The 24793-nt window shown below is 31.1% G+C and overlaps 3 protein-coding genes across 11 annotated transcripts in view; 2 read left to right on the top strand and 1 right to left on the bottom strand.

The window, feature by feature from the left end:
* LOC132905981 (autophagy-related protein 16-1) overlaps positions 1–3371 on the bottom strand; it is a 602908-nt gene extending 599537 nt beyond the window's left edge. Inside the window, exons 1-4 of the mRNA XM_060957792.1 lie at positions 2914–3371; positions 2473–2731; positions 2209–2371; positions 2007–2095 (exon numbers count right to left, since the gene is read on the bottom strand). Of these exons, the coding sequence (XP_060813775.1) occupies positions 2007–2095; positions 2209–2371; positions 2473–2731; positions 2914–3043 (641 nt within the window). The 5' untranslated portion in view covers positions 3044–3371. The remainder of the gene's footprint in view (positions 1–2006; positions 2096–2208; positions 2372–2472; positions 2732–2913) is intronic.
* Positions 3372–3917: 546 nt separating this feature from the next.
* LOC132906122 (uncharacterized) lies at positions 3918–4773 on the top strand. Its single transcript, XM_060957991.1, has 4 exons — positions 3918–4000; positions 4104–4239; positions 4343–4428; positions 4578–4773. Exons 1-4 carry the CDS (start codon positions 3918–3920, stop codon positions 4771–4773), a joined length of 501 nt encoding a protein of 166 aa, XP_060813974.1.
* A 3010-nt stretch (positions 4774–7783) lies between these two features.
* Positions 7784–24793, top strand: part of LOC132905979 (peripheral plasma membrane protein CASK) — a 263638-nt gene continuing 246628 nt past the window's right edge. For 4 of the 9 annotated variants that reach the window (XM_060957781.1, XM_060957783.1, XM_060957780.1 and 1 more), the window contains exon 1: positions 7784–8612. In XM_060957781.1, the coding sequence (XP_060813764.1) occupies positions 8554–8612 (59 nt within the window). In that variant the 5' untranslated portion in view covers positions 7784–8553. The remainder of the gene's footprint in view (positions 8613–24793) is intronic. The other 5 variants (XM_060957788.1, XM_060957784.1, XM_060957786.1 and 2 more) reach the window with 2 other exon arrangements.

The following is a 24793-nucleotide window of genomic DNA, read 5'->3' as shown; positions in this document are numbered from 1 at the left end:
ACACTTACTGGTCATAAAATCATAAAATTTGAAAATTCAGTTAACTGCAATAATCTTATCAAAAATAAAATTTAAATGTAGCAAAAGATTACCCTGTACATATATTTTTCTTGTTCTATTAATTGAAAATACTGCTGTCACAATGGGAATTTTTTTTTTCCAAATTTAAAAAAACTTCTCACTTTAAAAATAGATGTATGATGCAAATGCATTATTCTAAAGTGACAAAAAACAATGTTATAGAAAACATTCCATGTACCTACAATAGATAGTGAAAATGGAATATGTGAGCTTTATTAAACCGTTAATAACAAAATACTTTCAAATTAGTACAGTACCATCATGCTAACAAAATTAATAATTCCAAATTTCGTGCATATGGCATTCGTAAATTTAAAACTATTGATAGAAAACATAATTGCTAAAAGGTATATGCAAAACTTTCTATGATACTGTGGCAATATGTAAAATTTGACTTGACTTATTAGTATAAAATATCTTCCTACATTATTAATTAAATTTTAGTATTATTGATATAAATTATGTATGTAATGAAAATATCGATATGTTGATATAAACAAATGTAAGAAATGATGAAAGAAACTATAATTGTATTATGAAATTCTTCGACAGAATTTTTGTTTCTTTATCATAATATAAAAAATCTGTTTCATTTATATATTTTATATAGTTATATATTATATAGATGAAGCATATTCATAAACTGATTTTAAATCAGGAAATATCACGAAGTACAAATGTAACTTCATATATGTACTACACGCTGATAACTGGGCGTATGTACGGGTTTATAAGATTTAAAAGTTCAAAAATTATACATATGCATATATAAATGTGTTTTATAAATATTAAATGTTTACCTTTTGTATATTCATTTAGATAATTTTTGAAAAGACATGTTTATTATATTTAATAGATATTACCTTTTCAAAATGTGAGAGTTTTTGCCGACAGACGGTACATAACATCGTATGCGATCGATAGTAAAAGTAAGTGCACATTTACTATGATTTTTATTCATTGCTACTACAAGATATGTACAAAATGAAGCTTATGGCATATTAGAATAGTTACAAAAAAATTTAAGAATTCTACGATTTATTCCAAATATCTGAAGGATCCTGTCTTATTGTATTCCGAATAAAATATTCCCTATTTAGCTTATCTTAAACACAAAAATATATATGTAGATAATATGCCAAACACATTACATGTATTTTAGTATCTCCAGAATGCGATTAACATATCATGCAATTACAGATAAATTATTACGATAACGAAAATATTTTATTACTAAGAAATAAAATGTCAGTAATTCTCAAATGCAAACAAAATCTATCTATAAAAAATATAATTAGCCTAATATTCTTTCTTATTTAATGAAACAAGCATACTATTAAAATCCTCTATATTAGTATGAATCATATGAATTTTGGATGATGAGGATGGATTATGTAAATATATATATATGTTTCTTATTCAATAAAATTTGAAATTTATGAATATTAATATTTAATTAAAGGGCTTCCAATTAAGAAAAGATCAGAAATCCTACATATTATATTCAAATACACAAACTGCAGCAATTAGTTAAGCATTTGAGGATAAATTATGAAAGAAAATATACAATACGCAAGTAGAAGAGATCTAATCTATGCAAAATACAGCAATAAAAGATTAAGGATACAATAAAGATATATTGAAAGTGATACTACCTTTGCATGAACATATGGTTTCAGAAAAAGTATGATACATACAATGAGTTACTATTTACAAAAATATACTAATTGTAATTATGTTACATTTACATGTCAAAAGCCATCACATTTTCTATTTAACAATACAAAATGTGTGTAAGGAAATAATAATAATCTTACACAAAAATTTAAATTACTTGCTTTACATAAACAAAAAATTAATAGAAGGAGAAAGGACAATTAACAAGAACAAAACGCTAGCAAAAAAGAAATAAATATGGTACTCACTTCAGAAAATTGTCGTTTTCTTCATTCACTTTCTCCGCATCTCGTGTTTTGTACTTAATCAAACGTTCTATTAATTGGCGATTTTCTTCCTAAAAATATTAAAAATGCATTTACAAATATAAATATATATTATGATCAAGCATACATCATACAAATTATATTAGTGAAAAATATTTTACATTGCATATTATATTATAAATACCTGCGCTTTTCTAAGTTTTTCTTCTAAAGATGCAAAAGCAAGTTGCAAGGCTTGATGCTCATCCTTTAACATTTGATTAATACTTTCTAGCTCTCTTTCTCTGCTAAGACATTTTGATACTTCTAAACGTAAATTGGCATTGAGCTCCATACTTTCTACCATACTGTAAATTTTACAAATATTATGAAATTAATTATTAAAACGCATAATACATATATGATTGGAAGAATATGCAATTCTATTAATGAAAAAAGACATATATACCTCGCTTCCTTGATTTGAAGCTCCTTCAACATTTCCTGCAATTTGTTATTAAGATCTACTATCTGTTGCGTATGTTCTCCTTTTCTTTTATGTAATGTTGCTAATTCTTCTGCTTGTTTTAAAAGACGAGCTTCAAGATCAGCATTTACACTTAAACCGGGAGTTCCACTAGCTGCTTCTCGGCGAAGAGTTTCATTTGCTACGGTTAGTTGTATATTTTCTCCACGTAATGTGTTTGCACTTTCAAACAATCTGTTATCTATAAAATAAAAATAGTATTGTACATCTATTAATTCAAATAATGATATATGTACATTTCAATGGGTATTAAAAAGATTGTAGTGCGTCAAGTCAAAATATAATAATAATAACAAGTTGATAATATATCACTTAAATTATTGGAACTAATTATATTAAGAACTACATGAAAAGAAATCTTACGTAAACTAATAAGATCTGCAAAACAATATGTTTGTTTCTTGTTCCTTTCTTGTAATTGTAAAATTAGATCTTTCCTCCAATTATTATCTTCCTTAGAATGTGATGATACACCTGATTCACTCGCGGCCATTTTCAGTACATGAAATATCTCTTTACTATTGTTGTGATGTAAATTATTTGTCTTTTCTTATCAAAGTCGTATAAAAAACATTTGACAGCAGAACAGTTGGTAGATATTTTGGCAACCTTCGACATACACTGCTTTATCACGAAAAATTTATCTTAGACCAATAATGTTTCATTTGAACATTAATCACCATTAACATCGAAAAACGTGTTACTAATCACATGACATTCAAATTTACCACGAATATTTTTAATTATGAAAATAGCTATTCTAACCTAAGTATACCAAACACTACACTGCTACCCTGAAATTGCCGGTTATTCGAAATGTCGATATGGGCGCTTTGCGAGATTTCGATACTTCAGTATTTGAATTTCAAACACAATTTCAGTGAAGTCGGTAACAAATGATAAAATATTTTGCTACAACTTCTATTCAGTAATCAATTACGTCATATATGAGTAGCATAGATAAATTAAAATAAACGCCTATTATTTATTCACAATTAAAATGGGATATATTCGAATATGAACAAAATAAACTAATGTGCGGCAGATGATGAAACAGTTCGCTGCATCGCGTTTTGTTCAGCTGATATCACATGCCATTTATCTAGGTTTGATATGTGTCTTCTTCAAAATATTCGATAATTTTATTTTCGAAAATCATTAAAAACAAATTGTTCAATGTATTTTAAAACAAAATATTCATTACTATATGCTTAATCTGCATTTTAGATTCATCATTTTTAAACCAATATTTATATCATATTAATTATTATTGACTAACATATCTTTTAGTAGGTTAGCAATCAAAATTGAAATGTAGAAACAAATATTTTTTGGTTTGTCTTCCACGTTCGAAAAATTTTGTTACTATGAAATACAGGGAAAGAAACAAACGATGTCACGAAAAGAAGTCAAATAAAGATACAGTTAACAAATTGGAATTAACCAACAGGTATAAATATTTGTTTTAAATTATGTGTAATTTTATATTAATTGATCGTTAAGCGCCAAGAATTGTTCAAAAATTAAAGAAATTTTGGATAACTCAATTATAGAAATAGTAATCAAATAATTAAAAAGCGTAAAAAAAATCATGTCAGTAACCGGCGTCAATCTGGTCCAATGCAATATGTATTTTATGCCATACTTAATACCGATTTGCATATGAATCGAGGAACAGCAGCGGCAAATGTAAGCGTGATATAAATATAAATTATCTAATAATTGCCACAAAATAAATTTTAAAATATACATACTTGATTTAAATAATATAAATTATATTCATTAATTTTAGATAGCAATTGGTTTAATGCTCCTTTATAATATAATGGACACTGACCAGGTGAAATGTCAATATATTGATAGCTGGACAAAGAATGGGTATTATATGCTATACTAATTTGTTTATATTGATAATTGTCTGTATCAATCTATGATATTGATTTTATATTTAATTTTTAACTTCTCTTGCAAATAAGAAGGAAGATAAACGTGATACATAATTCACCTAATCTATTATGTACAAACAGACAAAGAATAGTAATCTTGAAGGGATATGACCACAGACATTTGAAATACCTCCAACAGGAAGTAAAATTTATAGCACTCGGAACGTACGCAGTTCGACAAAAGTGGGGACGGAATAAAGCAATCATAGTATTAACTGTTTTTGGACAAAAAGAAGATTTGGAAGATGTTTTCGAAGGATTAACATATTTACGATAGTAAAAATTAATAAAAAATAAATCCATTAATTTTGTATACCAATAAATAAAGTTCTTCCTTTAACACGTCTTATGTATAAATGTATGATATTCTATTTTTATCACAGACAAAGTGGTATGTGATATCAGTTAAACAAAACGTACTTGCAGCTCTATAATCTATATTAATTTATAATCGACAATCTATAATCACATACAAGGTACAGATTCCACGTTTCTGACCCGCTTACCATTTTCGTCTCACATGAAACGCTATCGATTCAATATAATAGCGATTTGAAATAAAACTAAAGTCTTGTATGAAATTACAAATAAAGTATATGACAGAATGTCCTATGATCACAAATGAACTATGGAATTTTATACTACTACAATATCTCGTAAAGCATTACTTCATTACGCATTAGTGCAATTATTATTTTAATTATTTATGTTGCTTTACACCTGCTATACAACGTTACATCTGCTATATAGATATATGTACGTATATGCATATGTACATATATGTATATATATACTTAACTATAGTGAGGTTCAGGAAGAAAAAGAATGAATTCGATTATTATTACTACTAATCGGAATAAAAGTATAAAAATAATATAATGTTCATGACATTGATAATTTGGAAACTGAAATTATTTATGTGGTTAGAACGTTAAAAAGTTAACAGCATATTAGGTTATGTTGAAAATCACTGTTTCAACCGACGTTTATTTAAATTATGTATAGACACATACTGTAGATGCATGGAATTTTTTACTTTCTCTACAATAATAATGTGCAATTTCATAGTTCTACGCAAATCTTTATAAATTGTGAAACACAAAAAATTATTTCATGTTACATCTAAAATAAGCTATTATTCGTGCTATCTCTTTACAAATTATATTCTCCTAATACGAAATCCCAAAATTGTCTGAAAATTCTATTAACATGTAAGAATTTGTAGTAATATCAATGATTTTGTACCAGGAGAATATAATTTAAAAAGAAGTGGCAGAATGAAATACCTACTTAAGTGACATTCCTTATCCTATTAATCTGTTTTGCCGATTTATAGGTTTGCAGAAATTTTGTACTAATGTTTTAAAGCTTTACACTTACTTATGCATACTTACCTCAGAGAATAGGGTGTAGGTGTTGGATACAGATTGGGTATCGATTAGGCACGGATTGGACACGGATTGGACACGAATTAGGCACGAATTAGGCACGAAGTAGACATGAATTAGGCACAAATTAAGCTCGATTTGGGTACGGATTGAGCACCGGGTTTTAAAAAGATTCTGTGAAAAGTATGAAAATTATAATTTAAAATTCAATTGTGAATGATTAATTAGATTGTGAATCACTAATAGTTTCTTTGATCTATCACTGACAGGACACAGATGGATCCTGGTAGACTCGAACGCCACTTATTTACATTGAAACAAGTGCATGTTTGAAAAATACATTGTCTACATATGTATGTAACAAGCACATATTTCTATCGAATTTTTTCTTATATTTATCATAGAGAATGTTATTCTATGTATTAGAAGCAGAGGACTTAATGGTTTCATTAATAGTTAAAAAAAAAAGAAAAGACGATTTCATTTACTTAGCTATTTAATATGGCGAAGGCAACTGAAGCTTTGGATCTGGTCCTTTTGACATTTGCTCGGAGACTGGTTGAAACCGATCAACGGTTCAATGTCGAGGAATGTTTAGATTATCGGCACATGGTCCGTCGCGATCACTGACGACTGACACGGGTCCTTAAGTTTCCACGTTTATCGCGTACAGTATAAATAAAATGTGTATCTAACTAAAATGTCTTTAGAGATCTAAAAGAACATACCATTATATTCTTGGAGATTTAATTGCGGATATCTAATATTTTTACATACAATTCACTTACCAATTAGCATCAAATTGAAAATCACTGTAAGAAACAATTCAGACAAGTGTCAGTTCCCCTCCATCACACCCGCTTTATACCAGCATTAGCTCCGCCCGCAACACGCCCGGTTAATTTAAAAATTGCTTCGTAATAATTCAGGTAAGTGAACTAGATTTAATTCAAACATTTTCGTGAACTTGGATACTCTATATTTTGAGTGAACTGAGGTGCCAGACATTCAAATGAAGTTTAAGTTTATCGAAGCCAGCCGATATTCTTTATTCTTTATTGAATTGCGAGTAATTAACGCGTACCTCATAATAATTGAGTTGAACATAATTTCTATATTCGCCATATCAAATCCCAAAGAGTATAAGAAACACTCTGATCTTGTTCTAGTCGGTATTTCAGAATCTGAGCACGAAGTTCCAATTTGATATCACGTCTACCATCTGCCCTTAGTCAATGATATAACCGAAGTTCATATAATAACAGCTTAATGATTCTGCTGATTATATACATTTTCTCGTTCATATAATAATAATTTACATTCAAATAAATTAATTGTGCTCAAATAAACGGAATACGTTCAAACGAACTAATCGTATTCCACATGATATTATAAATTGTAGATGGTGTAATAAAACCTCCAAATGGTCGGTATTACAGAATGTGTGGCGTGGTCACAGATGAGACGTATGTACCGTAGATATGACGCAAAGTGCATCTTATTGCTTTCTACAATTGAGTTATATTATAGACGTGTAATTAAACTTTACCCAATGCCCATATAATATCAGCACAGATGTGTATTTAGGCGATGATCCTATATTTTCAAAATTGAGTTCCTTCGATGGATTGCAGTTTTTTATCATTGGAGTAATTTTGGATGTCGGTATCTCATGCGCCTGGTTGAACATCAACGAATATTGCAGGTATGCTCGATCATAGCGTTGCATACGATTGGCGAATATTGCAGTCGAGGGGGAAGAAACAAAAAACAGAACTGTTAAAGCGCCAAAGGTTGCACGCGAAGCGGCGCCACGCCCGCCCCACCATATGGGACTTTTATTCAGAGGGGTCAGAGGGGAGGCAGTTGGTCGGCGCAGTCGCTCGCCGCGTTTTATGCAACCAGTCTTGCTTCGGAGCGAGTGAGTCTACTCCATCCTTTGACAGACGAGGAAAGTGTGTGTAGTGACATCGGTGTCTGTCTGGTCGCTTCTCGCTGATCGCTCTTGTTAATTGCACGACCGACTGTTCCGTCGAGACAACCGATTCGGCTAGATCCGGTTTTCTTCGTAGTTGAGTCAGGACACGATCGTGTAAACGTCCGTATTACGTATATTTTCGTCAGTTGTGTATACTGTCCTTGCCGGCAACAGTAAGGCAAGGTTTAAAGGCGGTGTCGGTTGTGTATTCGGCACCCTTGGCCATCGTGCAAAATTTCACCTACCGTCTACTAATATAGCTGAGAGGTATACGGGTTGCGGACTCGCGTGTACCGATCGGAGTGCCAGTGCGACGACAATCGGGCGTGCTAACACGGGTGTATTATCCACGGCTGTGTACATATATTATATGTGTGTATGTGCGTAACGTGCGCGTAGAGGAAAACGAATTGGCCACTGTCGGTGGAAAGAAAGGGATAGAACGCGAGAAGAGGGTGGGAGAACGAAGGCGGCCGTGAATCCACTATACGCGGCTACGTTCACGCCGCCGCGTATTTCACACGGCACGACACGAAACAACAGCACACCGTCGGCCCAGGCCTACCGAGGAGAGAGACGAAGCGCATCTGAATACCGAACGAATTATTACGAATTCGTATAGCATTGACGCGCCTTTTGGCGCGTATAACCTCCTCATTCGGTCGACTTCTTCGACCTCCCCGTTGCTACTATGGCGGACGACGAAGTTCTCTTCGACGAAGTTTACGAGCTCTGCGAGATTATCGGCAAGTGAGTAACGAATTCGTGAGAAAGAATGAGACAGCTGCGCTAGTACTATGTAGTATGAGTCACGACTAGGGAGAGGGAGCAAGTGTCAAAATGCGAAACAATTCAAAGGAAAGGGTGAAAGAGATATAAGATACTGTACTTTGACAGGCGAACGATACATGAATGCACGTTAATTCTTTGATATGCGTACCGTGTGTATAGCATAGGTTATGCGTGTTCGTATTGAATCTGGGGACAGTTGCGCGCGCGTAAGCATGTACCGCGTGTAGAAACGATGACGTATATTTGTTGACTCAAAAGGGGCGAATGGGTAAGTAACAATGCAAATGCAAGGAAAAGGTGCGTGTTGAATAAGAAGTCTGGTCTACGTACCTATTCATGCAAGTTTTATTTCAAGTCTTCACAGGTTGTCTCTAGCAACGTGACCCACCCTTTCGATGAAAACCCATGAACCATACTTTTACCTTTAAACTTGAATATCGTATGCGCAAGAAATAAAATGTTGTCCTTATATTTTATTGATGTTCTCACTGGCAGTTAATCGTTCATATAAATATTTCAACATATAATGCGCTTACATGATACGCCCAATGTTCTGTTTATAGGTGGGTAGTATTTAGCAGTTACGAAGAAAAGCGAATTTTAAACTACATCTAATGGTAGAAAACAAGTATTTTATAGTACGTACTTTTAAAAGTTTCATTCTATGAATGGAAAGTAACGTAATAGCATCTTATCATCGTATCAGTTGTATAAGTGCGCACTCTGAAATGCTACTGATAAAAATACCAGTGTAACGATACAACTAATACACGAATATCATACATTAATATTTATATATGTTTTTTCTAGTGAAAAAACTTAAAAGCCGCCATTTTATAACTGATATAATATTTTTCTAAGTGATAAATATAGGATAAAAAATTTAGCAGTTAGTTCTCATTTCTTTAAATTTTATAACTTTTTAAAAACATAAAATTCCGAGATTTGTATAAAACAAAATCTTCAAAAGAATAACTTTTGCAATACCTGTTTATTTTTTTATTCTTTTACGATATAAACCTTTTATTTTAAATTATAGAATTTATAGCATTCGTTACAAAGTGAAAGTAAAAAATTCATAGATTATGATATTATTCATAGATTAATTGTAAATTAACTTTTTAAAAATGAAACAGTGAAAAACAAAATATTATAGATAGTTATTTCTTTGTATGTAAACAGAGATTCAGCGTCGTTAAGTGTGAAAAAGTGATTTTGATATATTTCCTATATTTTTTATGCTAGAAAATAAAGTAGGCTTTTAGTATATTAAAAGTTTATTAAAACATCTATGTTAAGAATAAAGTTTTAAGAAAAAAAGTAAAACGATGAAACAATGAAAAATAGTAAGTTATGTCGGAGGAAAGAAATAGAAACAAATGTGATTCCGATATTTGCAATTCACATTCATTTGTCCGTACATAACAATTTATAATTCACGTACATAGCATCTGTCCCTGCTTTAATAAAATTTTCATTTTGTAATCAACGCTTTGTACTACACAATATCATTCACAATTTTTTATTTCAATGCTTGAAATTACGCAGTTTTGTCTCAATAGAATATAACAAAAGAAAAAGGGCATAAAACGAGCTCAGTAATAAAAATACTCAGTAAATAAAATACGTACCTACATAGAACTGTGCATTGCCCTGAAACTTTATATTATTTTTCAAATGTGATATAGCGAATCATATATAGGCTACGTGCAATACTGTCACATGTTTATAGATAACACGTTAGTTTCAACTTCACTCTCGTCCGATGGAACATTTCAAGAGCTTCAGATCGTGTAAAATCCTGTGACGAACATGCTATTTCGAAATCCTCGTTACATGACCATAAACCCTCTAACAAGTAAATTCACATTAACTTCCATTAATTCCCTTTGCTTTCTTTTTCTTTCCCATAGCACATGAATTTTAATGTTGATTAAAAATTCGATTTATCCGAGTGAACACTTTGACGAAAAAAAATTGGAATTTCAAGAGCTTCAACTGGCGTAAAATTCCGTGATGAACGCGTTATTTTGAAGTTCTTGTTGCACGACCACTAGTCTCCTAACGCTAACTATTATAAATTTGAATGAATTTCCATCTATCGCTTATTATAATTTCATTTCTCATTTCTTCCGACTGTATGCGAATTTTATGTTGATTAAAAGTTCAATTTATTTGAGTGAATGCATTGACGAGAAGAAATTGGAAATGTGTATCTGAGAGGCAGGGGGAGGGGAAAAAAAAAGCGTGGAAACGTTGCAGCACATACGTTTCCCTGGGCTCGATCGAGCGACCCCGGAAGAGAAGAGTTCCAATAAATACACGAAATTGCAGTAGCAAGCCTTAACGCTGGCACATACCAGGTAAAATGCAACTTGGCCAACACTTCTTTTACGATGCTCGCCCTACTTTTCATCCCCCTCGTAACTCAGTCGTCGAGGGTCGTGCATACAACGGCTCTGTCTACATGTTTTCTGAGAAGTTAGAGTAAATTCTTGATGATGGAATTTGCCCTTGAACTTAATTGCAGCCGGTTGTCCAGCGTGTTGGACTTGGGAAGTAGCGGAAACAATCGTTATCATACGTTTCTCTTGATGCGTTTGATATGGCACGTATACTTTTTCTTCAATGGATTTGTTGGTTGAGCAAATATCAAGCTTAAACGATCAAGTTCAATGTAATGAGATACTGGACAAGGAAAAGATCGAGGTCGAAGTGGTCGGTACGCGATAGGAATTGTATATGAGAGAACATGCACTCTTGGGAACATTGTTTGTATAATTTGGTAATTTCTATATTTGTAGTATAATGGAGAAACCGCGCAATATTGTAGCGTTATTTTTCCAGTTTTATGCGATTTTTAAAAACAGTACCAAATTGTATATCGTCGAAAATATTATTTAGTATTTGCAATATTTTTTAATATTTTAACATACTGAAAGTTTAATTTTCTTTGTAAAAATCATGAAATATAGTGAAGTTATACGTGGAATACATGGAATATGATTGTTAAATACCATATTTTATCATTATTAATTCCACGAATGCTCCGTTTTATTTAATAAGCTTCTTGTGATATCAGACGATACCTTATATGCGATATTACGTTACATAATTTTGCAGAATTATTTTTTACAATGTCTTCGCACAGAGATATTTCTCTTACGTAAATCTTTCTTTACAGCGATACGATAGGTTGTATTAAAATATTTTCTACGTTACAAGTACATATGTACTTAACGTTTGTGCATTGTGCATTCATCACAGAGCGCACCTTCGAGCGCTCTATAAATACAAAGCCGTTTTAATGGGTTTTCCCTTCTAAAGGATTATTTGTATCAAGCAGTTTCCTCCCCAAAGTGCAAATTTCTCGCTAAAGTTTCTCATCATTTGGGTTATCCGAATAGGTACTCTACATAAGTTCTATAATTATATTTAAAAGCAAAGTAGAACATCAAAGATTATAGAATTTTGATTCAAAACAATTCATTTTGTCCATTATATTATCACATATCAAATTATTAATTTTTCTATTGAAAAGAGATTTTTAAAGTTATACTAAAAAATTCGAAAAAATTATTCATTTCGATTTTTAACTTCTATTCATATCTTTTGCTAGTATCAGCTTAAAGCACATCATATTTACAAAAATGTGTTAGATGCTATTTTATGAAAATCTAAGATGAGATATAACTAATTAATTTTTGTCTACAAAAAATTATTTATTAATTGTAACTTTTCAAGAAATCTATCTGGTCTTTTTATTTGTTTTTTTTATGTACATTATACGAGTAATTTATTTAGTACCATAGCAATAGATGCACTATTCGTTTCTTACATGTATGTTGCTCTTTGGCATATTGCCAATTGTTGCCGATGATGTGAAGTTGGATTCTGCTTAATAGAAACGAAGTGTCGTCGATTCTAATGAATCGTTGTGTCTAAAATGGAACGATACAAAGTCGACATTAGCTAAATGTTTGCGAAATGTTTTTGTCGCAATATATTTTGCGTTTTACATTTCCTAAATGTATCTTAAATAACAAAATTTATATATACCTATTTATTTATTACGTTATTAAATATATATCGTTAACATTACGTTATTATTACTTCTTTGAAATACAATGTGATTATAGAAAGAAGTAGAGTAAAAACCATAGTTTAATAAACAAGATACGAAAAACACAAAATTCTTTTAAAACTCTGGTGTTAATATCCAATAAAGTGTCAGAAATGCATCTGAGATCAACTTACTAGGAAGTTTTTACTTGATATTGGTCAAGTATTTCCCTTTTAAGCACTCATACCCTTCCTGTTGATATATCGTGGAGTCCAATATAGTTCCATTAAAATATCGACCACATCCGACTTCGATAGCCTGGGAATTGATGCTTGAAGATTATAACAGACCAGAACGAGATTTCCCAAGTGATGTCGCATTAATATCATTGCTGTCAATCGGTTCTTGAATGCATGTTTTAAAATAAATAGTCGTCTGAGATAATCGACGGTACAAAATAGTGGCCGAATTTCATGAATCTCTTAAGTACCATGCATCCTACAGAGATTTTCTAAAGAGTTTAAGGATAAATAATCGACTTGCCCTTTGCCATTACCATCTTTGAACAGGATATTGATTGTATGCTGGTTTACCATTATCCGCTGTGGTCATTAGCCCATGAATGACTGTATAAACTTCGATGTCCTAAGAATAGTTTAGAACGAAACTTCTATGTTCACCTCTCTATCTACCTCCATTGACGGTATTCCATTGAGGAACAGCATTTAGATACGAGCAGCTAGCGTTATATTGGACATTACATAGGTACGTTTGACATGGTCAAAAAAGAAAGAAACTGTGTTCTAAAGTAGTACAACTTTTTATGATATCTGAGAATTGAAAAAATTGCAGTAATAGTTGCAATTCCTTGAAGTTTAAAATTGCTACATAGCTCAGATTTAGTTTAGGCAGAATTGTGTTGCATTGTCTTTTTTTTTCTTTTTTTTTTTTTTTTTTTTCTTATTTAGTAGAAACGTATGATTTAATGACACAGCTTCGATGGTTGTAGTTATATTATATCTGACCCAGTTTTTTTGTGAGAGGATACCTATATTAATGAAAAGTTGCAAATATTTCGTGTATTCGGAGCAACTGTCCATGAGTGAAACGCTGAAAGTGGTTTTCTTTGTCTTCGTACGTTATAAATAGAGGATATAACGGGTATTTGTGAAAAGCAATCGTATTTATCGCGGATCTCATACACGGTATCAATTCCCCGAGGATTTTTATTCTAAAATATTGATAGGTTCGGATGACTGGTCGGTGTGAACAGTTTTAAATCACCGTAATTCTTATACCTATACTGTGTTTATATCTTTACTAGAGGTACGTGATGAATACGTTTTTAACAAATATATAAAGTTGTTGATTTATTATTTCCTCAAACAAGCCTGCAATAAAAATGTTTGATGGGTGTTATTAACGATCAAGATTGAAATGCAAATGACTGTTATCCATCCTTGGAATCATTAAATTTGTCAGAACGTGTCAAATATGTAAATAAGTTCAGTACAAATAATTCCAGCAAATGTTTGTTATTATTAATATATGTAAATGAATTCTGCGATATGTTCTATTCAAATTGATAGGTCATATTTTCTTATAAAAACAGATTTATAATTTTTTAAATAAGCTATAAATTAAGAAATATAGGTTGCTGTGAAAAATGTCCAAAAATAGAAATAAATATTACATTATTATTTTTTTAGGCAATTAATATGTCTAACAATGTGTTTTAGGTTCAATAACCTGTAAATAATTTGGTCTTTGTACTCATCGATATTATTCCCTGTTTGCTTGAATCGCTTTTTTAATTCGTTCGCCTGTTTGTAATGTATTGATGTTCTGTTCACTTTACGATCGAATTAATTTTTTATTCGTAGTAGAATTCAAATCCAGTAACTACAAAGATAAGTTTGTGCGTGTTTTAAATCGTTGATAAATAATAGTTTTACACAGCTTGTATTTTGTATATAGGACTAATTTATTTGTCAAATATAAAGCTTCACAAATTTACATAATTTGCATACTTTAATAAATTATACGCGTTTCTCATAAAAATTAGTTTTGCATTAAGAAGAAATTAATTATCCTAGTCTTTCGTAACATCTAAAATATCTACTTTGTAAACTCAGATTCTAAATGTATTTTGATATAGTTTGATAATTGTTTGATTTACAATTCACATAATCTTTCGATTTTATTAATACTATCCATCATTACTTAGATTCATAGATCAATAGAATTGCCTACACATTTCAATTCAGCAATAGTACCTATCCTGAATTAATTGTCGCTAATATCTAATGGTAATGATTTCACACTGCTGCTACAGAGTCCTTATAATAGTTATTAATATAGTGGAGGAACTACACATTAATCCTACACTAATTATTTCGTTGAATGTTCGAGACATACGATGGTAACTAGAAATGATAAAGATATTGACGGTTTCAAGGTGTTAACAGCAATAGGAGCTTACTGTACAATGCTTTATTTAATGTACGTCGGTTATTTAATGTATATCAAGGGCAAAATGTATTTTTGTCCTGAACGTGAAGGATGACAGACTTTAGAGCTAGGTCGATGCGAGCGTGTAGTCGAGGATACTGAAGTGAGAAAGTTTGATCCTCTCCAGTTCAGAAGTGCCATTGAATTGCTGAAATCTTCTTGGCAGATCACGGGAAAGATCACTATGGATGCAAACTGACATTCCATTGTACCAAATAAATTTTGAATTTTACACTTTCTATGTCAGCCGTCAAAATTCTCCAGGTTTTCAAACCAATAAAGTAATTATGTATATTAGTTAGTTATGAGAATTGAAGATTGTGATTTTCATTTTTTTTTTTTTTTAAATAGAATAATACGGTGAATCATTCCCTTTAATGAGTAAGAACAATTAGTACAAAGAATTTTAAGGGTCTATTTTGCTTTCGGAACTTCTAATATCGTCACACTGGTTTATAACACACTTGGAAAAAAAATGATGCAAATAAGTATAATGAATTTATGTATCAAAGAATACAGGGTGCGCCGTTAGAATTCGGACAGAATTCAATTTGTAGTTCCCACCATATTAGAATTCAGATGTTTGTGCTGATTGACTCTGAAGTTAGTTAAATATGTCAATAAGTCTTCTATAACCTCAAAATGACAGAACTCGTTAAGCAAAACCCGGAATACGATAGAAGAGCGGCGATTATAGAAAGTCTTCGCGCCGGGAGAACGCCGGTCGAAATTATAAAATTCTTTAGCTACCCAAGATCGACGGTATACGACATTGCTAAGAGATACGCAGCCTCAGAGTGGTTCGAGAAGGGTTCTCCTTCTCCGGCGAGAAAAGTTCAGGTTAGGGAAAAATCAACAAGGACGCCAGAAATTATTCAAAGGGCCCAAGACATGATTTTGGAAGATCCGGGAACTTCTCTCCGAAAATTAGCCTCCGTCTTGGGGGTGAGTGAAACGATTGTCCGTCGAATAGCTCAAGAGGATCTTAGATATGCCTCCTACGTTCTCAAAGTCCGTCAGATGCTCTCCGAGGCCGCCAAGCTTAAAAGATTTGCCCGTTGTCATTTGATTCTGTGTTCGTTAAAACACGAAGCTGCTCCTAACAGTCCCGACCTAAACCCATTGGACTATTACGTGTGGGGCGTTATCGAGAGACAAACTAATAAATGCAGGCACCCCAACGTCAACTCCCTACGAGCTGCTATCGAGTCAGAATTCGCGACAATTAAACGCGACCAGTTGAAGTCAGCGTGCTCGCGCTTTAGAGCAAGAATAGAGCAGGTCATAGAGGCAGAGGGTGGTTACATAGAATAAAAGTTCTCAGCAAGGACCCTTTAAATGAGATATAACAACATTTTCATGTGTTTTTGTGTATTGACTTAAATAAACAACTTTCTGCACAAAACTTCTTTTGTCCGGATTCTAACGGCGCACCCTGTATATTCTTAGAGTTATGTTGACTGTATTTACTATGAGTATCTATGATATATTTGGATATATGAACGCAATTGCGTTTCAAATAGGAGCAATTGATATTTCAGTATTAAAAGTCAAAAAACTTCCGCATAATCGTATGGTAATACAAACGTAGATTTCCCATTGGCATTCTAAATTCGAGAGAATAATACAATTCTCCCTTTTAGCGTGTAATATAACAAATTGGCAAAGGATTTATTAAGAAAGGGAACAGCATCTAAACTATTTATCGCGTTTTGCATATGCCTTGGATCTGACTTGGCTAATTTTTACGATATGCATATGATACCAATTTAGATGCAGAATATATTATAGCGCCGGTTTAGTAGAAGAATCATTAAAAAGTCGTGAATTGGAATATATCTGTAAAAATTAACTTTTACAGCTTACTACTTTGTGGATAGTGATGACAGAAGTATCATTATTTTACCCAATAAAGTTATACTATTTAACGAGAGAAATGGCACAATTTATAAAGTTGTTTCGACGATCTTGTTAATAGAACAATATTTTATTAGATATTCCGAAAATCTAAGACTATTATTTACAATGCAAAAGAGAACACATTTTTCTATTAACCCTTAAACTGTAAAATGGATATTCCATGTTATTTCGGGCTATTTCGACCGGGTTGAGTTTCTCACAAGGGAGTTGAGTTTCTCTTTTTTCTCCTCGCTTAAAAAGCGTTATTTGACGAAAATTTTACGACAAATTTAATTTCAAATATTTGAAGATGTTATATAGATCTTTTGGATTGTCTTAACATATGTTGCCTACTGAAAAATGCATTGAACATGAAAGACCCACGTTTATAGTTTGATGGTACCGTGAAAAACGTTTACAGTTTAAAGGTTAACGAATGATCGTATTATTAATCGCTCCTTGTTTCAAATCGATACTGAGAAGTTTCTTGTATAGTTCTATATCACTCTTCTACGTGCTTAAGATCTTAGGATCTATAGTTATTCGATGGAAGAATTGTGCAAATGTTTTTCTATGACGCTAGTGACTTTAATTTAATGTTTTAATGTTATGAACATACAGAGATTCTTTTTATTATATTTTTCTTAGCTAACGTTATGTACTCTTCAACAAGGTCTCGAGCTTTGTACAACGTCTATATATCTGAAATTGCTATTTCGCTTCTTAAAACATGTAAGCTTTAATGCCTGACCGACTTTATGACTTCACTATATCTTTTCTACCGACAGGTAAGCGTTTCTCAGCTGTCTCCAACATTTATACAAAACTAGATACGCTCACATCCTCGAAGCTTCTTTATAGCTTCTCTATTTCATAATACATAGTTTCACTAATAATTATATTCGTAAATTGCAACTCATTATCTCTACTACTTCTCGATTCTGACCAGCTAACCCGTAATTTATATGAATTCAATAACGCGGAAACGAGTGAGGTATGGAGCTAGAGTATCATTGTCGATACAGCGTGGCTTCGACGATGTACTTCATCGAGCATCCTTTCCGTCTTCTCAAATGCGCCTCACCTAATTCTGTTGCAATTCTGTCTGTGGTTTTGCACAATTTCTTGTTTAATTGTGCGTCCATTGTTATGTAATATCTATTCTGTTATCAATTTTGTTATAACAAACAGGAACTCTAAATTGTGATTCAGGATTGTCTTATCAATCTTGCTGTAGTAAATAATTGGTTCTTTATCAGTTTAATAGTATGGACATTCCTTTGTCTTTAGAATTTACAAATTTTGAGACATAACTCGGATAAAGAGATCAACCGATAGAAAAGCTATCAAAATTATCTCAAGCAATAATTTTTTTTATTTTATAGGCAATAACGTATATTTTATTTTATATATTAGGTATATCGATAACTCAATCATCGTAAAAAGAAGATACAGTTTTGGTGAGGTCTTAGTAAGTGATTTAAATTTATAGTCTACTGATTTTGTAAGGAGCTCGCAGATACTACTTTTAATCAATAAGTCTCACCCATCCCTCACTTTTCCAATTTAATTTGTCTCTTGGTGTGCAATTGACATAACGGTAGAAAATTAACATAACGAAAGAATAAATTATTTTATGTAAAACAAAGGATCAAGATTCATATGTAAATTCAAACATAAATTAATACAAGGAACAGATTAGGATTAATTTTCCATTAATATGTATATTTTAATATGTTGAAAAATTTAACGAAATATCCGGAATAATCCGAATATTTATAAGTAATAGTATAAAACAGGTTATAGATTGCTATAGTTACTAAAAAAAATTAATGATTTTCGTATACATTAAGCAAGTATAAATAAAAATTAAATTATAAATAAAAATAAGCGCATATGGTATTGTGCGCTGGATAGTATTGTGTATGTGTATGAAAATGAAATGGACAGCAACGAGGCGATAACTGTTGTCAAAAATTTGTGTGATGCTTCCAGGTAGAATAGTATAACTACCCATACACACCGACAGTAGTTTGTAAAATTTCGATCGGGCGGTTGGAGCCCTGCATGGCAATCATGCATTGGATGTTCTACGCATGGTTCCGACAACTAGTGATGAATGTTAAAAAAATGCTTTAAATTGAGCATCTGTCAATATAGGATGTGAGATATGTATGGCAATTCTGAATATGTAATATCGAACTTTTGGTTTTATTTTAAAATACGATATATATACGTAGCGCATATCTATACGTATATATAATACTATATATGAGAACTATTTTAACCGAGTAACGTAGTATATTTTCGTTTATTTTATTAATAGAATTTGTTTTATAAATAGAATATATCTGTCTTATACTTGTTAGATAATTACAATCATTCTGAACATTCACACTATCTATTAGGCACGACTACAGTTACTGGACAAAATTCATAATATTTCAACAATCATCTTGTCAATATAATCTTCTCGTTCCTAAATTTTTTAAGATACAAATTATTCTATTTAATGTAAAATTGTGGTATTATATTGTTATATTTATTGTCCAATTTAATGTAAAAGCATAAAATTACAAACCCATAACTTTATCTTATCAATTTAACGATGTTTGTGTAATTTTTTGGTTAATAATTTATTAGTTTAAGTTAGTAATTAACTAGTTAGTAAATTATTGTACAAGAAGATCCATTGAATCGAATCAATTACTCAAGGTATTGGAAATAGTTATTTCAAAATAAGCTGTCAATAATAATCCACTATTTGGGACGTAAGTCCTTCAAGAACAGTCATACGAAATAGTTCAGTGTATGGGATAACAACGCTAGTAGTCCACCGTTCAGAACGAAGCACATAGTGAATTGTCATCCACTTGCTCTTTATGTCCAACCAGTTGTCCAATATTAATTTAGCGAGCGACCTTTGTGAGAGAATTGTAAACCAGAAAGGTTGTCTCGGGATTTACAATACTGAGAAAGAGATAATCCATGCGGGTTAATCGTAACGATATATATACGTTATACACACACACATGTGGTATATAAACGTTATATCGGCATATTCTGCAAATAAAAAGGTCAAATAATGGAGATGAAATATTTCACTGTATTATTATATTTTTATTATTAGATTATTGGACATGAAATTCTTTTTTAAACATAGTTGACCACATCTAATAAAAACAATTGGAATGCACTTTGTCAATAATTAACCAATTTCGTTATTCTGCTGTTACACGAAAATTCTATTTATTTCTGATACAATTAATAATATTTTTATTATAAATCCTTTTACCACTTAGTATATTTACGTGATTTATAGAAATTGTATGACAAATTCAAAACCAATAATATCGTACATACGTATAATATAAAATACATTAATGTAATATTATATTCTTTTACATTTATCGTTTCTTTTATAGCTAATTTGTACAATACGTTCAGATGAAAAATTGTATTTAACTACAATTTTTTCTTGTGAGCTAACAACCATCCAGTTATGGAAGATTAATTCAGTACTCAGGTATGATTAATTGGCAATTTCTGCCAAGAAAGCTGTTATCACGTGTTAAGGATGGTATATAACAGTTCTGAAATGATTTAGATATTGCAATATACCCCGGATATGATTCTACAGCGTAACCGTAGATTTCTTTCATTTCATAAATTTTTTATTAATTAAATTAGGTGTCGAAGATATTCCGTTTATTATTAGCAGATCCGGAAAGATTTTCTTGTTTTAATCTACTCATACCTAATCGCGATAAAATGAGAAATATAATTACTTAATTTTTAGTAGTATTCATTAATGAAAGCTAAAAGTCACTACCGTTAGAATGTTTTAAAAGAATTATTCTTCATTACTCATAAGAAATACAACATTAGAGCAATTTTCCATGAAAGCTACTTTTTAAGGATTTACTTTTTTACGTATTTCTATCTTTCCTTTTGAGAGGTAACTATACTTCTATTCTACAAAATTATATTGTACCATAAGTCATGGAAATAAGAAAAATAGACTTGAGAAGCGATTAAAGCTTGAACATGTGCATATATTATCGTTATAATTACCGTAAATTGCTTAAAGCCGTAGATATTCCAGAACGCAAATATAGATAATAATATCGAATAATATATATCAGAGCGTTACGATTCGAATTAAAAATGTACCCGGATATACGTTTATTCTTCGAATTCTTATATTACTATTTGTTGTAATTGATGCTTTTGATGAGAGAGGCTACATTTTACTTTTTAAATTTATGTTTCAATTTATTTTCCAAAAGCATTTTTTGTCGTTTAATTGACAATAAACGAGGAAGATGTTTTTCAATATTGGAATGATATTGAAATTTAATGTAAATAATTGCAGACATTTTTGTGCAATACTAGCGAAGCAGTAATCGATTGTTGGCCCTATTCTCATATTTTCAAATATTTGTAGCGTTTTTACTAAAGTGATATTATAACATTTTAACGATGCAATTTTTTCAATGATTTTATATTTGAATGTAGTACTGGGTCATTTTTAACGCGAAACTTTCTATATTAATAACTTCTCTCATTTAATATTTCCCATGTTTTAAACGTTTGTACCGTTCTTATTAGATTGTTAGTAGCTGAACATTTCTAAGAATTTACTGTTGAATTTTAAACTAGTTTATTTTCAGTATTGAGTTTTTCCCATGTTCATAATATTTCTCATTGATGTCTCCTGTTATACGCTTTAAATATTCCACTATCTTTATTAAATAAATATAATATTTTAATAACTGAATATTTTATGCGACTCGCTGTTGCAATTTTAATTAGGTAACTAGGTTATTTTTAATAACAGATTTTTTACTCGTGTTTATCATATTGGTATTCGATATTAAATTTCAGTATCCAGTATGAAATTCTTAGACTAGTTTTTTTTTTTAATAAATAACTTAACTGCTAAAATACGGCGTGAGAAGTATTTCTGACAGGCATAGTTTCGCCATTAATTGAAAACAGAGAGATTAAATTGAGTTTGCTGTTAAAAGGTAGCAAATTTGGAAAAGAGTAATCGTTACAGCAAACGTACAAAGTAAACAACTTTGAACTTGAACAAGAGTAAAGTATCGAAAGTAGATAGCAGATGTTTACGTATACAAAGTATTAAAAACATGCAAAGTCATGTATGTCAAACATCTGTGTTATACGAGCAGAGTTTATGCAGAACATATGCAAAATGTATGTAAAGTTAAAAGGGGTGCAAGCAATTTAAAGACTTTAAAATTCTTTACAAGCATTTCAGGAGCTTCAAGATGGCTATTTCAGTTGTTAAAATTAAATTCGCATGGGCATTTAAAATATTAAAGTAGAATAAGTACAAACAAAACATGTAGACGATACGTTCATTCTCAGATAATGAATACCGAGTTACGTGATACAGAAGTAATGAAGTTGAAATGCAAATGGTTATTTAACGAAAACAGTTACTTTACATAATATGTTATCATTAACGTTATCATTTGTTAATTAGATGATATAACATATTTATGTAAGTATTTGTACAGTATCTACTTAAGTACATTAATATACATAATTACATTGTACAAAATGTTCGATAAAATTCTGCAATCTTTTCTTTTTGTGAAAGATCAAATTAAGAACGTTTATATGGCCTATTAAAATAATTCTTTGTATGATTAAAGATTTTATTTAAGGAACACTAAATAGGAATGGCACGTTAAAAGCAAAGATGTGTTTCAGCCATGCTTGAATTACTTGGAATGAACGTGTAACTTGTAGCAGTAAACGTGTGAAGTTCAATTACGATAGCTTGAGCTTTAATTTACAAGTCACGATAGGGTTAAGTATGATAATTTCTGCCGTCGATACGAATACTTCAATTGCAATCTGTTTACAAAGTATATAATTTGTTTAACGAGGCAACGAAACATTATTTCTTAAATAAACGTTACATGACATTGTAAAGTGATGTTCACGAGTCCAGTTGAAATTACATCAAAATATAATTTTTGTTGAAATTCTATATAATGTTAAATTATTGAACATTATTTCTGCTCCATTAATTTCTGAACTTCGTTATTAAATCGTTATTTTAATAGTCACCTCATTAGGTTAATACCCTTAACAATTTATAAGTTAATGTACTTGAACACAGTATACGTGTATTACATTATGTATTATATTCCATAAAACTATTCTAGTAAAGTATATGTTGACATTCTTCTCATCGTAACGAAGATCGACAAAATCACAGCCTCAATAAAGTACCTGCCATAAATGGGATATGAGCGAGGTATAAAGTTTACTGTATAAAGTAATGATATGGATGGAGCTTTTGGGATTTCATTGTTCGCGAAACCGAACTCTGACTGATGCCATATTCATCCGCTGTTTCAGACTGGGGTATTGTATGCTTTTACTATGCCTATACTTATACCTACACTCACCCCTTGTGATCCCATACCGAATTTAGTCTTCGTGTTCTACTTCGTTCGACATTTTTCAGTTTGCATATATAGAACAAATTTTATCGTGCTATAAAGTTGATTCAATAGAAAAACATTAGTATAATTCTATATATAGAAAAAGTTCCGTTTAATTTACCGAAAAAAATTATGTCAGGATTAAACTGATTAAAAGTTAATAAATCATCACTAAAAGATCGTTTCTTCGATTTAGATGATACGTGGAGTACAATCAATATTTTATTACGCCTTCTTTTACACATAATGCATTATAGAATATATAAGAGAGCCTCACCGACGATTCTGTCTTGATTAATTGACGTTTCCGTCTAGGAAGTTCTACTAGTCTTCTGCTCCTTTTCAAACGAATCCAAGTTTTCTACTCTATGCTCACAGTAACACAATTTAAATTATGCACTTTGGTCGAACGTACGACTACAATTACTTTGTGCATGTCCTCATTCTATTTTCTTACTTATTTTTTCTCAAGCGTGCAACGAATTTGTAAATCATAAGTACTACATTGTTTCGCATAGATTTCCATAGATATTGGTATTCTTTAGCTTCAGCTCTTTTTCTTAGTTATTTTCTTTTTCATGACTATACAGGTATATTTCGCAATATATTATGTCGAACAATAAATTAATTGTCGAAGATCAAACAAAATCTATATGTTAATGTATTATTTTGTTTGGCAAATCTGAATTTTAATTTATGAATTTAAACAAATTTCTCATATGTATTCTTTATGTCTGTCACTAATTATTATTATCGAATGTTTGGAAGTCATATAAATATTTAAGGTGTCAAGTATTATGGATTTATAAATATAACACATAATACTTTGCAAATTAATATATCATTTAATTCTCACGAACAGTATTATTTTTTTAAATGTTTCATATCCTCCTCAGATTTAGACACTTTATTTATCTATATACAGTAATAAGGCAAGTTGTGAGATACAAGTTCATCGCAACGCACATTACTCAAAGAACTAATTCCACCCGGTATCTATCTCGTAATTACTTCGTTAATGAGGCTTGTCCCTGTTGTAACAAATGAATAATTTTAGCTATTCAAACATCACGACTGTTATTTTGTATAAAACAAGAACTCTCTTTAATTAATGTATCTGCTTACTTTACCTCATCAACGTGTACTTCTCTAAATACCCACAAATTAGTGACGCTTTACTG

The sequence above is a fragment of the Bombus pascuorum genome, chromosome 4 (genome assembly GCF_905332965.1).
Source record: "Bombus pascuorum chromosome 4, iyBomPasc1.1, whole genome shotgun sequence".
NCBI lineage: Eukaryota > Metazoa > Arthropoda > Insecta > Hymenoptera > Apidae > Bombus > Bombus pascuorum.
Note: the sequence above shows the minus strand (reverse complement) of the source record. Positions and strands in the feature narration are given on the sequence as shown.

What these genes read in the sequence shown, in the direction of transcription:
- LOC132906122 (XM_060957991.1), top strand. Translation starts at nt 3,918, where the DNA reads ATGAAATACAGGGAAAGAAACAAACGATGTCACGAAAAGAAGTCAAAT. An exon ending in GAGGAACAGCAGCGGCAAAT is followed by an intron (nt 4,240 to 4,342) that starts GTAAGCGTGATA and finishes CATTAATTTTAG; the next exon opens with ATAGCAATTGGTTTAATGCT. An exon ending in GATAGCTGGACAAAGAATGG is followed by an intron (nt 4,429 to 4,577) that starts GTATTATATGCT and finishes ATGTACAAACAG; the next exon opens with ACAAAGAATAGTAATCTTGA.